The 14575-nt window shown below is 37.2% G+C and overlaps 1 protein-coding gene across 3 annotated transcripts in view; it reads right to left on the bottom strand.

The window, feature by feature from the left end:
• The window catches only part of NBAS (NBAS subunit of NRZ tethering complex), a 181970-nt gene that overhangs the window by 85031 nt on the left and 82364 nt on the right, over window positions 1-14575 (bottom strand). For 2 of the 3 annotated variants that reach the window (XM_075497913.1, XM_075497915.1), the window contains 5 exons: window positions 13536-13703; window positions 12822-12935; window positions 12452-12575; window positions 6984-7060; window positions 6304-6441 (listed from right to left, as the gene is read on the bottom strand). In XM_075497913.1, the coding sequence (XP_075354028.1) occupies window positions 6304-6441; window positions 6984-7060; window positions 12452-12575; window positions 12822-12935; window positions 13536-13703 (621 nt within the window). The remainder of the gene's footprint in view (window positions 1-6303; window positions 6442-6983; window positions 7061-12451; window positions 12576-12821; window positions 12936-13535; window positions 13704-14575) is intronic. The other variant, XM_075497916.1, reaches the window with a different exon arrangement.

Below are 14575 nucleotides of genomic sequence, written 5' to 3'. Positions count from 1 at the left end.
TTTTAAGCCTTCAAACATAGCAGCATTTAGTGATCTCTCAATTTTTGTCAGCTTAGATATTAATTCATTTAAAAAAATGCGATAGGCCAAAGAGGAAAGTAAAAGGGTTAAAAAGTACCTGAAAAATGTCTTATAAAGAACGGTAAAGCTGATGGCAAAAAGTTCTGAAAAGTCACTCAAAATCAGGAAGCCAGCTAGAGACGTGGTAGGGATCACTTGGTGACAGGTATGAGACACTCATTGCTAAGTCCATAGCAGAAGAAATCAATGAGATCTTTGTGTCAGCCCTCACTGCTGAAGATGTGGGGGAGAGAGCTCAGAAGAGCTAGATCAGTTAGAAGAAAATACCTGGAAAGTGTCAGGCCAATTAGGTAAGTTACGTGCTTGCACACCACCATGACCAGATGGCTTTTCACCCCTCAGTTCTCAAGGAACACAAACATGAAATTACATTAAATGGCAGGCTAAAGTGCATCAACAAATGTTACAAAAAAAATCACTGTGCCAGAGTGCAAGTCCCATCTAAAAAATGGATCTCAAGGGGATCCTCACAGGGACCACAGGCCAGGGAGTCTGATTTCCATCCCTGGTGAGATGGCAGACTCTATAACAAAGAATAAGACCACTGAGCACATGCATTAAGAGAGCTTGGTGGGAAAGAGTCAGCGTGGCCTCTGTAAAGGGAAATCCACTTTGTTAGCTTGCTGGAGGGCTGTGAGGGTGTCAATGAGCACATGGACAAAGGGAATCCTGTGGCAAAATATATACAGACCTTCCATAATTCTTTGACAAGTTTCTCCACCAAAGTACAGTCAGGAAATTTAAGTTGCCAAGGGATTGGAAGAAAGGTACTTTTATGAACTGAAACCTGGTGAAAGGAGAGGTGAGAGCTTAGTGATCACTTTTCAGACAGGGGAGAGCCAGCAGCAAGTCCTGTAGGGGCAGGTTTTGAGACCACTTTTTTTCAGAAGCTCTTATCAATGACCTGGAGAAGGGATGAGCAATAAATATTTAAGTTTTCTGATTACACTGAGCTCTTTGAATTATTCAAATGTCATGCTACTTATCAAGACTACGGTGTCTGGCCTACTTTAGTATTTTAAAAAAAGAAAAAAAGAAAACCTCCAAAGATCAGTTCTTAGTCTGCCAGTTAACGTCTCATTCGTGGTGCCGTCCCGTACTGCCCTCCCTCCCCCGGTTCTCCTCTCAGTCAGACACATGCAGGAAGGTCAAAGGAAGAGAGAATAGGGCAGCATAGATTCAAGGAGTTATACTCTCATCTCTCCCAATTTTCCTTTTGGAACCATCAGATATGCACTGGACTTCAAAATAGAAGCATATACCAAATGAGATAGGAGACAGATTCCCCCCCCCCCCCCAAGTATTAATGATTAATAGTATCTGAACATGTACAAGCAAACAGTCTGGTATATAAAAAGATAAGAAGTGCCAGGGATAAACAGCAGCATGAAAAGCAAATGAAGCAACATAAAGACCAGCAAAGAAACTTGAACATGATGCAGAACATACAACAGAAAATTCAAACAGTGAGGCAAAGGGAGAAATTACACTGTCAAAGGAAATTTGCCTGTTTTCAGCATCACTAACCAAACAGACAGAAGGGCCAAAGAGGAGCCAACAGCTTGAATCAGGACTCAAAACAGTAATAAAAGTAAAGAAGGTCATGTTTTAAGTCCATCATAAGCCAACAATAAAGAGCACTACCATTTCACCATCTACCACAGGCTTAGTGCTAGCCCATTGAGTTTATGGATAAAAAGCTGAATGTCGAGACAGAATGAAACAAGACTGTCTGACACAGTTTGTCAGTATTGCAGTCAATGTTAATAGACTCCAGTAAAACTTCATGTACACAAATCCAATTTGAGACTAAAAATGTATATATTATTTCTAGTGAGTTAATTTCATAATTTAGGAATGTGACAGGATATTATTATTAAACACAAACCAACATGCAACCATTTAATAAGCATTTGATTTTCAATGAGAGATTACCTCACGTGTATAGACTTAACTTCTAGCTGCACTACAGTGCCATGTAGTAAGGTTAAAGCCATTAGACCTCATACAACATGGGTAATACATCTGGTAGCCCATAAGATCTGCCTCTCTCCCTCCTCCTGTATATAGCCTTCTTATACAGTATTTATTTCCAGTTCAAACGAAGTCTTTATTTTCAACATCCTACATTCAGAATATTACCTAAAGCTGTCGCATAAAGACCATGGCTGAGAGTTCTGCTTCTCTGGCTTAATATAACTGTATTTATAATTAAGGTCAACCTTATACAAATAAGCAACAGAACTGCCTTGGGAGCCAGGTCAAGCCTGCAGAATGAACTCCCGTAAGATCAACACAAAATTCTACGTATTCAGTCCCAAGTTCAAAGCACTCTTCTTTTGACCTTGCTTTCATTAATGCAAAAAAAGATAAACACATATCAGCATGTAACAACTTAAAAACTGTTCCACATGCTGTTTTTCCCCTGTGGGAAAGGAGATGAGAGAGACTAAGACACACATGACGTATTTGTCACAGCCACTTAACGCACTTAAAGCCTACAGATGCCATTGTCGTGAGAGCAGTGTAGAGAGTCTAAATCCAGTCCTGCAAAGGAAGATGTGAATAGACAGAAACAATGGTCTGACAGTGAGAGGAATAAAGAGAAACAGCACAGGAACTAAAATACACAAAGGCTGTGATATAAACAGAGAGAAGAAAACAACAAAACCAGAAAAAAACCCCTACCTTGTAGACAGTGAATTTATGTGAGGTGAGAGCAGACCTAATTCTGCCTCTTACAGAGAGATTGATAGAGGCTTTCCTAAGCAGCAAGCAACAGAAAAAGGGAAGCAGGTTAAGTGCACAGAGCACAAGTTCACTGTATAAATGCACCCTTTCACACAGTGACTCAAAAGCCAGTTATATCAGGCTACTTAACTCTGTGGAACTGAACTCCCAGCTTCTTCACCAACTCCAGGCTGCATCAAAAGCATCACTAAGAAGAATCTCTGAGGTTACCATTTCAACATATTGCCAGTTGCAATGCACAAAAGGACAGGAATCAAATTCATTTTCTTGAATGAAAGTAACAGATAAGGAATAAAAACCTAAGAATTTGCTGTAACAGCAACTTTCCTCATCCGCTATTAATTGCCAAATTCCCATTCCCCTCTGCAACTTAATAGTATTTTAGAACTGTTGCTTGATGCTCCGAGAAGCAGCTTGCCCCCCAGCTAAGGTCAGTAAAATATTCCTCTCTAAAACCACAGAAACACCTCAGCATTAGATTATTAGCATGAGGACAGGAACATAACCTATTAATTAACTTTAGGGTAATTAAACTTTTTCACTCCTTTCTAGAGTAAACAATCCCCCAGATATATTTACTCTGGTCATTTATCAGGTCACCAGGGTAGGACAAATGAGGAGATAAGCTGTTAACAGCAAAAATTATCCAGCAAATTTCTTGCTCAGCTGTACAGCTTTTCTTCTCATTCATCAAGACTGGGAAGTAGTGAGCGGTGAATCAGAGTGGCAGGGGAAAGACAGTCTCAATGCTGTGCAAGCAGGGTTCAGCAACAGCCAAAATACTGGTGTGTTATCAACACTTCTAGCCACAAATGCAAAGCACCATAGGGGAGGCTATGAAGAAAGTTAACCCCATCCCTGCCAGGCCCAGTACACACCGAAACCAAAAATAAATACAGCTTCTCCAAGGGTAATGAAGTCTCCTCACACCAATGCTTACACAGCCAGTCCATTTCTGGAAATTTTGTTCTCTTCTTCTGTCTGGCATTATTCTTACAAGCCTTTATCTGTGGTTTTATTTGATTGTAGAGCTCCTTTAATGTCTTCCTCAGGATAAGAAACTAATATAGCTCGGATGCCCTAAACTATAACTATTATGTTTATATTATTGTAACGACTAAAATTCAAAATTGTCTTTGGTACAAAACTAAAGCAGTATTTTGCACCCAAATCTCTTTGTTTCTCCTTAAAGCGAAGTAATAACTTCATGAGAAAGAGAAATTATCAAGCTGATATCCTTTTGGACATCAACCGAATAAAAAAGTTAATGACAATTTCTGGCAATTTATGATTCTGTTTTGATGTGCAGATATTAGCCATCAGTATTTCACGTCACAGTAAAAAAAAAAAAAAATCAAGCTTTCATCTAACAGACTTAATCATTCCTTCAAAATGTCTTTCTTGACTAACTAGCAAGTCTAAAAGTCTGTCTTAGCCAGTGGAAGAGGAACTTTCCCCCCTACTCCCCATTATACTTATAACACATCTGTCATTTTCATTCTGAGAACATTTCTCCCATTATGCCAGAGGTACTCATGTACTGTTTTGAAAGATTTATACAATGTTATTTTAAAGTAGACATTAGGAAGTGCAGACTTCTCCATGCTTCTATACAGCTTCTTATAAATTCAGCTAGAGTTTTCAGACAGGCTACTTGATTCAATGGACTAGAGAAATCATATTTACTGCGACTCACATGCTGTTAAACAGAAATATATGCTCTATGATCTCGAGGACCCACCTTCTAAGCATGTGGCTGAAGTGCCAGATTTAGATGTTTACTGAAGATGTAAAGATTTATAACCAATCCTTTTTTCCCCCCTGTTCTACACCTTCACCTACAAAAACACACTCAGTTATCTTCTAAGAATAATGCACAGCTTTGAATTACACAGTTAAAGGACCTAGGGATGCATTTCCGTTTTGAGAAACAGTCAGAAGATAAAGGTGACGCAAGACACCAGTGGCATGATCTGGAAGACAATCTGCTATAGAATGACATCTACAACTGAGTTTATCATCTTCATAAAAGTTTGTGCCATAAAAGTTTAAGATCAATTCTCCCCCCCAACAGAGCTCTTGGGAAACACAAAAATAAAAACCATGGCTAGATCTATTCCCATGGATAGCAACTGGTATGGTACTGAGGAAAGCAACTTGGAAGTGGAACCATTCTTTATTACCAGCATTTAAGATGTACATATAAACCAATGGCTGTTTTGCAGTGGAAACTGAGCATTTAAGTCTGAGGGTTTGTTTTTTTGGTTTTGTTTGTTTGGGTTTTTTTGGGGGGGAAGGAGTACTTATTTTGTTACTGGGCATTCAGGGCTTTTTTTTTTTTTCCCTTTTCTTTTTCCTGGTGTGCTGCTCACTCAGGATCTTCTCATACAGCTGTTTCCAAAAGCTACTGTTTAAGAGTAGTACTTAAACACAGCGCATATTCTTTTTAGCAAACAACTTAGAATGCACTGCTTATCATGGTCACATACAGTATTTTACCAAGATGGAACAAAAGATTTAGTCAAAGATCATATCAGTAAGAGATAAACTACATGGTGCTACTGATAAGACTTCACTTATTAAATGGTAATTGGAGTAGAAATAGTTCAATCTAATATCTCTGTCCTCATTCTTACAACTTACCCTTTCAAAAGGCTCCATAGCTTTTTCTATAAAATAAGACTGTCTAAAAAAGCTAAACTAAAAAAAGGTATCTTTTTTTCATCAAAGGTGTCTTGCAGCAGGTGGACCTAGGTTCAAAGCAGGCTATTTAACAAACATTAATTAATTCCTCACAACCAACATATTTTGCAAGCCCCATAAATTTCAATTGTGAGCTGTTTTTACTCAGGTATCTTCGTAGGAATGGCAATCGGTGCTTTACTAAACTTTGGTACATCACCTCTTTGATTTAGTTTGGATTTTACCATATAACTGCTTTAATCACAGGCAATGAATAAGAAGTAAAGCTGTACCATTTCAAAAAGAGACTTGTCAAAAGAAATAAAAAAAAATGCATCAATGAATGAGGATGAATTTTCAAAACACCATATGCAAACTCAAATACAAAACAACATACCTCAAGGAAAGCTACAGAAACTTTTTGAATAGCACCGTTCTTGTTTAAATGGACACTTGACTCTTCCTAGGAAGCACTATATTGTATCAGTATTGCAAGATGGCGGCACAGACTATGCTCATTATTGCTCAGTGTTTATAAGCTACTTTGAAGACTGATAGTGCTATTACCTATAAATGACACTTGATATTGTGCTTCAAAAACTCTTCCACAAATTGTGAAGTACTTGTCTGTTTACAGCACTGTAGAAGAATAATTATGCATAACTTAACAGGCTGCTCACAGTGTAAGTCAGATCAGCTCCTAACAGGCTCAACTCACGTACTGGCTTTTTAGAATAGCTTTAATGCCGCACATTAATGAATATGGTTTTAAAAAGAAAGAGTACTAACCCTGTAGAGAGGGTGGCATTTGTCCTTGAAACATGGTGCCAAACGAGCATAGATCTGCAGGCTATAGTAATAACTTGCCAGCTGGAGAGATAACGCAGAATGTAATTGCTTTTCAAAGCATTTGTTGGCATCTACCACCTAGGAGAAAGAGAGCATTAATTTAGATGAAAGAATTAGCAAGCATACAACATTAAGTGCACAAACTTTCTAAAAAGCTACTTGCTGTGATTTAGAAATAGCTTTGACTACGGTTTTCTGGCACAGAAGTAAATCAGTAACCTACACACACTCACAAAGATAATTCTACATTATGATATTCCCCCCCCTTGCACGACCACCTAACCAAAATGATTTTCCAACTACAGTTTTGCTGCTTCTATACCACAAAGTTATTATCCATATTTTTGAGCTACATTAGAACTGTCAGTCAGCTGGCCCAACTACTATTTTAAGTAAGAAAATGTGTCTTTTCACCAGTGCCATGCTCATAAGCTAGTCCCATGGCATTTGTTCAGTTTCCTTTAAATGCACCAGCCCAATTTATAAAAATGTGCATTTAAATGAATTCAAAGACTTAGATTTTTAAATCCTAAGGAAATTACATTTTTTTATGGAATTCTGAAATGCTATGAATAGTGTTTCCTGGAAAAAACATACAAACAAAATCACTATCACCATACCTGTGGCAGTGCAAGTAGATAGGCAAGAGACAAGGCCATATCATTTGGTAAAGCATCACTTGCCAGTTGTAGCAGAACTGCAACATATAGGGAGCAGAAATAAAGCTTTGATTACTGACCCATCTAGCCTTGACAGTTAGCAAATGAAATGTTTTCAGTGTAACCGTATTTTATTAGACACTAGCTTGAAGCACTCTATACATACTTAATTAAACACTTATCAGTGCAATCCAGAAACAGATAATATGTAATTAAACTGCAGCACAGCTTTACCTTGACTTCCAGGCAAAGCGTTTGATGCATTAACCAACCAAGAATGAGGCTATGCAGTAACAGATGCTAAACAAAGCCACTAAAATATCACCTGTACTGATTTACAACAAGTAAATCTTTTGCTTGTAAAAATCAAGGCAGCAATGTAATGTTGTAAGCGTTCGAAGATACCAACCAGAGGAACAGTACAAAATGTCTTCTCTTCAAGCCTGAGCTCTAATTCACTTATCACTGAACACAACAAACCATATTAAAAATTTCTGTCTTAATTAAAAAAAGCTGCAAGTATCATACGAATATTAAATAAGATCAGCGAAACACCAAAACTAGGTCTTGCCACATATTGCAAACTGAAATATCAGCACAACAACATAGTCAAAATTAACGCATCAAAGAATAATTATTCTGATTATAAAGATATATGCTTCTGGTAAAACTGACACAAAAATTACCTGCTTTTCCTATGTTATAGGTACCAAACTTATTTTTGTTTAAAACACCCGCTATATTTTACTTTATGCAAGTAGGAGACTCAATACACAGACACAATGTGAGTGCCCCAGATTTGTTAATTAGTAGCAGGATCTCTCCTTCATGCAGTTATCTCCTCCTGTACTGAGGTCAAGCATCACTGTGGTTGCTATGAAAGTTCCGACAAACAATTACAGAATAACAATTCTCGTGATACGCTTAATATTCAGTTTTGGGGGTAGATAACATAAATTATTGGTTCCAGGGACAACTTCAAAAATCTTATGAAACCTGGACCAGAAATTGCAGAAGGAATTGTAAGTATACCAGGAAAATAACATTATGGTTTCCTTTTTTTATATATGATATTATTATTATTATTATTATTATTATTATTATTATTATTATTATTATTATTATTATTATTATTATTCCAATCAGTAGAAACCATCTTCCAGCAACTTAGCTCTTCGTTTACTATAAGGAAGTCTCAAATACCTATATTCCCACATTACACAAACTACTCTTGAGGGCATGCTGGCAAGAAACCTGATTACTTTACCCACATGGCCCCCCAGTGAATTCTTTGTCCCAAAGAATGATTTATACAAGGCTTGAATGACCAATTACAATTTTCAGATCATCATTAATTTGCCCATCAGCCTGAAGTGGATTTACATGCTGGCCCTCAGCCAGATACAAAAACCAAATTTCTATGTGACAAGTCATCACAGAGGCCGTCTACATGGCAATACGTCACAGTTAGTGCAAATACAAGCCTGTCCAACAGCACCTATGCTCTATGCTTCAAACAGCTTTTACCAATAGTTTTTGCTGCTGACAGCTTATTTCTGCTACATTGAAAACAGCCTGTATGCTGTTCAAGCAAAGATAATAGGACTCTAGAAATACTCAATATTAAAATCTTGATGAATTAGTTTGCAAAACTGGTATTTCTTACTCTGAGCACAAGCGCAGTTACTTTATATATTCTTACAACCACCTCTAGTTAAACAGAAAAAACTGGGAGGAGGGAAAGAAGAATTTGGGCTCTGCCCTCTTCTCCCTTTCTTTGGAAAATTAATGATTGCAAAGCCTCAGGAATACATAATAAATTGTGGGTTCTCTTCCAACTTAACATCCCCAACATGACAACTGCCACACTAGCAAAAATTTATCTTCACCCTTCAGATAGCAATCCTGACAAAGAACATAGCATCAATACAAGGCCAGAAAACAAGATGATTTTATTCATACTCTTGCATGAAGCTCAACACAAAGGTATCCCAGTTGCCAGAATGTACTTAAGAAGAAAGACCTGCCTCCACTGTCATCCCTTCTTACCATCCCTCCATTGTCACCCCCTTACAGGAGAAAAACACATCCCCTGTACTGATTAAGTAAATATAATTTTTCTGTGCACTTGTGTGCAGATGTGTGTTCATGTATCCATATACAGATGCCTGCTTTACATATACACAAACACATGTGCATATATAAAGACTAATTTCATACAGTTTTCTCTCTCCCACGGAAGCCCTATGGGAATTCTCTGGCGTCTAACAGGGCTGAGTTCAAATGGCAGGCTATGGACATTAGCAGGATGCCATTCTGTCCTCTCAGACATCTTCACAAAATTTACAGGAACTTAGTATCATTTCAGACCACTGCCAAATTTGAAATTTGCCAAAGGGATTAAACATTACAGGGTTGGCAAACCAGGGAGGACAGGCAGTGACAAGCAATGAGCCAATGCTGCTGTCCCACAGGCAATATTTCCTTAGGAAAACACACCAAAAAAATTTATTTTATTAGTAATTTTTATTTCCTGTGCAGGTATTTACTTTATGCCACAAGCCTGTTTGGAAGGCAAAGTAGGGAAGAATGGTTTATTTGTGAAAACTGGAATTTATCAATACCTAGGAAATTTCAACCATTTTCCCATGTTTTCTTTCTCTAAAAAAAAAAAAACAAAAAACAAAAATGCAAAAACTGTTTCAAGTCTTCAATTGTTCATTTAGCATGTGATAAAATCTCATTAAACTTAAAAGGATATATTGTAGTTAAACAGCCATATCTGCAAGCAATTACAAAATCATGGAAAACATTAATCTATTCATTGTTCTAAAACTCCTGAGGATGAATAGATATGGCCAACTTTCTTGGGTTTACTTCAAGTTTAGTACCTAATCTGAATACAACAACTGCAGCAACTTCCCATTCGGTCTCATCTTCAACCTCCCCATCAAATCCCTAAGGGCTATGGAGAAAGACAACTACAGTTAAACAGAGATGCACAACACTGCCTTGGTCACACTAAGTCTGGATGCACTATAACGGCACAACTGAGGCAACAGTGTTTTACTGGACCCAAAGTGATGGGTGTTACCACTTCACTCGAAAATGTTCAGTCTACCACCTACACCCAGATAGAAAGGACAAGAAAAGTCAAAGTCCGAGGCTTGTGACCCTGCAAAATCCACGAAAGCAGCAGCAAACATTATCTTGAGTTTTATCATGCATGCAGCCTCTGGGGAAAGTGTTTAGCCATTCCCTCACACCTGAAGGTGTGTATAGCAATAGAAACAGAGTTTGATGCATGCTTCAACTTCTCATAAGACAATATGCTAAATACAACTAGGGTTTCTTTGCTAAACTGCATCTTCTTCCAGGTTCGTCAATTCTTCTAACAGAGCTGAAACCTGCTGCTGTAGCTGTCCTAGAAGACAGCTAGAAGGAAACAAATGGGATTCAAACTAGTCAGCAAAATCAAATGAAATCTGCTGTGTTTGTTGGTTACTGGTATAGTAGCTAATAACTCACATTACCATTCAAGTTTCATATGGCAAAATCCTCCCAAAACCTTAGAGTAAGCCTGAAAATATGAGAAAAACACAGAAAAATAAATGGCGTTCATATCTGCATGATTTTTTTTATTTTAAATTTTGGCGGTGTGCTATTAATATGCTTATTTTCAAGCTCCACAATCCTGAAAGTGTTAACTGATCATAAGGACTTTCATGGGAATTGATAAAGCAAAGCAATACGAAGGGGGAAGAGGTGGGATCCAATACTGTTAATCCAGGGCTAAATGCATTACAATTAGCAAATTACCAATCTAAATAAATTTTAGAGATAGCTATGTTACACTTATGCCCAAGAATGCCGTCTACTGACTACCAAAAGGTGCCATACAGTAGCACTACTGAGTATAGAATAAATATAGCTCAGTTTTCCAGAGGAAAACACAGAACTCTCAGTTCCATAGCACAGTTGGAGAGACTCGTAAGTGAAATTCAGATTGACTACAGAATAAGAGTGATGGAAAAGAACAGAAGTATTCAAATCACAAAAACAGTAGCCTGCACACTTAAGAGGAGGAAGACAGGCTCAAAAACTAAAGCTAGAAACTAAAATTTTTCTTCTTCTTCAAGCAAAAGTCTCCAAAACTGAAATTTCCATCTCAAAGGCAGCCATTGAATTGTAAACAACCAGCTCCAATTACTCAAGTTGGAGCAGGAAGTATTACCAAAGATCTGCCAACTAACATCATTTGCCCCAAGAAAGCAATAGATACTTTTTAATCCTTGCCTCCCCCTCCTTTAAGATACATGCATCAGAGCTAGAAGCCTGTGGGCTTTCAGCATGCAAGAAGAGATCGTGAGTACTGATTTAAAACTATTTTTGCATTAAGAAAGCATGAAAGGAACAAAAGGTGAATACATCCCTGTTTATACAAGATGTTGCTGGCCTTTTCTAATTCACAGTGTTGTTATATTACAACTGCACAGGTTATCTGTAGAAATATCACATATCTCAAACTACTGAATCGTATACTTGTATTACAAATATGCTGGCTTTCAGCGAACAGTTGAAATAAAACTGTGTGGCTTATGAAGAAAGTCTCACTTGAAACTTTTCTCATATTGGAAGTGATATAATAGACTCATTTTTCATGGCAGAACTTACCATGGAGTAAAATATAACACAGAAATTTTTCTTCAAAAGACACTAACAGCATGTAAATATTTAAACAGTTCATTTCTTAAACCAGCAGGAGACAGCCAAAAGGAAAGACAATCGTAGGTAGTTTTGTGTGGTTTGTTGTTTTTTTTTCTTGGTTTTTTTGTTGTGAAACTTTCACAACAGTATTAAGTATAACCTATAAAATGTAGAAATTTCAGAAGACGACAAAAATTTCTAATGATTCCAGAAGCTGCAGTTACACATTAATTAGCAAATAAAATACTGTAATGACCCTGCAATACTGAAAGCTGTATAGACAATGGCACAGAATCTGAACAAGCGAATACACAGGCATACATACAAATAACATTAACAATGGGTTGCAAATTTCCATTTAAATATCTGTACGTGGTAGTATTCAGGAAATCTTCAACAATTTTTCCCCCCCACAATGTTCATATCTTTGTCAGCCCCTGAATATCAGTTTCTGCTTATTAAAGCCAACTTTCAGATTTCAGATTTCTAGTCTTTACTGAGCAACTCCTTTTAAAAATACCACTTCTCTTGAAAATTCTGCAGCTCCTTCTATCAAGACTACTTACCAACATAAGATGTTGAACCAGATCACAATTCATACAAAATACCCCGAAAATACTTCAAACCATTGTGTGCAATTCTCCATATTTAAACCCCTCCATGGATTCTCCTATATTTACCATATATAGTAAACACAGGAGTGAATATACACATACCCATACCTTCTGTAGTTGGAAGTAGGTCTTTTTCTTCACTCTTTGTTTCTGTCAGTTTCTGTGTTCTCAGCAATACTTCTGCAAAGCTTTCCAACGAATTGTTCTGGTATGTGCCATAGCTGATTTCAGACTAGAAGTAAAATAACGTAACTGACACATGCGCACTACACCCTGAAGTTATATTTAGCTCACTTGCATCAGATGCAATTATCTACCTCAGTTCCTGCATTTGCTTTCCGTTCTGTTTAATTCTGGATTTCTTCCTACTATTGCACAAAATTTCAAGTCGCACAAATAATCCAAAATCTGTATTATTACTTAATTATAAGAGCTCAACAGAAAACTAGCACTGCAGACTTCTGTAACAGAAACTTACTTCTGCAACATATGGATCAGCAATCAGAGACTCATAAAACGGATGACAGCCTTGTTTTTCCACAGTGGCATTTTCTCCAGGCCCACTTTTTAATACATCTCCAAATTCTTGGCCCTAGGAAAAATAAGTACAGTTGCGCCTAGTTATAAAAAAGCTCATTAAAGAGTCTGTAACTGCTGTTCAGAGGAAGCAACTGTAAATGAAAATATCATTGAATTAACTGGGGAGAAAGACAGGAGTCATCTTATATAAACCAATGCTGAATGAGGTCCAGTATTCTTAAAAAAAGAAAGAGAATCATACTCAAAAATAGTATCAGAGAAACTAGTATCATAAACATTATAGAAAACCCACTGAAGTAGAGAAGGTAGAAAAAAGAAACTGAAAAGAAACAGCTTTGAATACAAAATGACAGTATTTAAAGAGTGGACTTCATTGTGCTTTCCTCCCCGAAGTTCTGAAGGTCTGCCAAATTTCAACTATGCTTTCTCACACTATGCTAAAAAAGCAGAAAATAGATTACAAAACAAGAAAAGGAAACAGTTTTAGACCCCTTCTTTCATTGGGATTTGCTTGCAAACAATCCCTTGATGTCTCTAGTTCATTTATTGATTTGAGGTCTTTGGTTATCAGATACCTACAAAGGAGTCCAGCTTTTATACTAATGTATCAGTGAATGTGTAAACATCTGCAGATGCATCAGCAATCCCTTACATGTGATGGTCGAAGATAAGTTAATGATCTCTTCCACCACTGTCCATCACTGACTGCATGCAGCATGGCTTTTGTAGTCATAGTTGTGTTAGACAACACCTTCATGGTTTTTGATGTCGTCCAGTACAACAAATCAGCAGACTGGCTAGAGGAGACGTTGGTTTCATCCTGTGAGCATATTCAATACACAACGGCAAGTGTTAGAGTCGTGCTTTAATTAGACTGATGACCTAAAGCCAAACGCATTAGAGGTCAAGCACACTATGTTAATAACATATTTTTATGATCATTAATTTAAGCAACAGCTGTCATAAAAACAAACAAAAGACAAGTTAAAAGTGATTTAGAAGTTTCAATCTGAAGTGAGTAGGGTGATCACTAGAACATTTTGTCCCTTATTCAACTATAACCTTGTTTCCACAAACACTAGCTGTTTTTAACTCCAAAGTTTATAATGGTAACTTTTTACATAATTGTTGAATGCTTCTGTTAAAATGATCTCTCTGCAAATTAGGAGATTGAGCATGCTAAAATTCATCTTCAATAATCCAAGAAAGCTGATAATAGAGACAATCTTGTATTTGTACAGAGGTAGCATTAAGTTGAATTCTCAGTAGGGGAAATGGTGAAGAGATGTAAACATTCATCTCCACACCAAGTGAAAAAGTATCACCAAGATTTGAAATTCTGCAGTCAGCACTTACAAGGTACCGAATATGGCAAACCTAAAAGACTGCAAAAAAGAATCGAGACCCCAGCCTATTCTCAATCCCAAACTGCTTCCGCAATACAAGCATGTATATGTCTACACATTACCCTGCAAGACATCTTCACTCAGTCTCAGTAAACTCACATGCAAGTCAATTCTTAAAAGCAGAAGACGTGTTCCACAAATGGAGCTTTCTGTACCAGCTCTTCCTAATGTAAAGCATTTAAGTACCCAGAACATCCATGTGGGTTGATCTGTGCTATTCCAGTCCTGAAAGGTTTGTGTTAATTGCCTGCTTTACAAAGCTTACACATTAGACATAAATACATAG

This window comes from Mycteria americana, chromosome 3 (genome assembly GCF_035582795.1).
Source record: "Mycteria americana isolate JAX WOST 10 ecotype Jacksonville Zoo and Gardens chromosome 3, USCA_MyAme_1.0, whole genome shotgun sequence".
Taxonomy (NCBI): Eukaryota; Metazoa; Chordata; class Aves; order Ciconiiformes; family Ciconiidae; genus Mycteria; species Mycteria americana.
The sequence above is the reverse complement of the archived record's forward strand: the minus strand, read 5'-3'. Positions and strand labels throughout refer to the sequence as shown.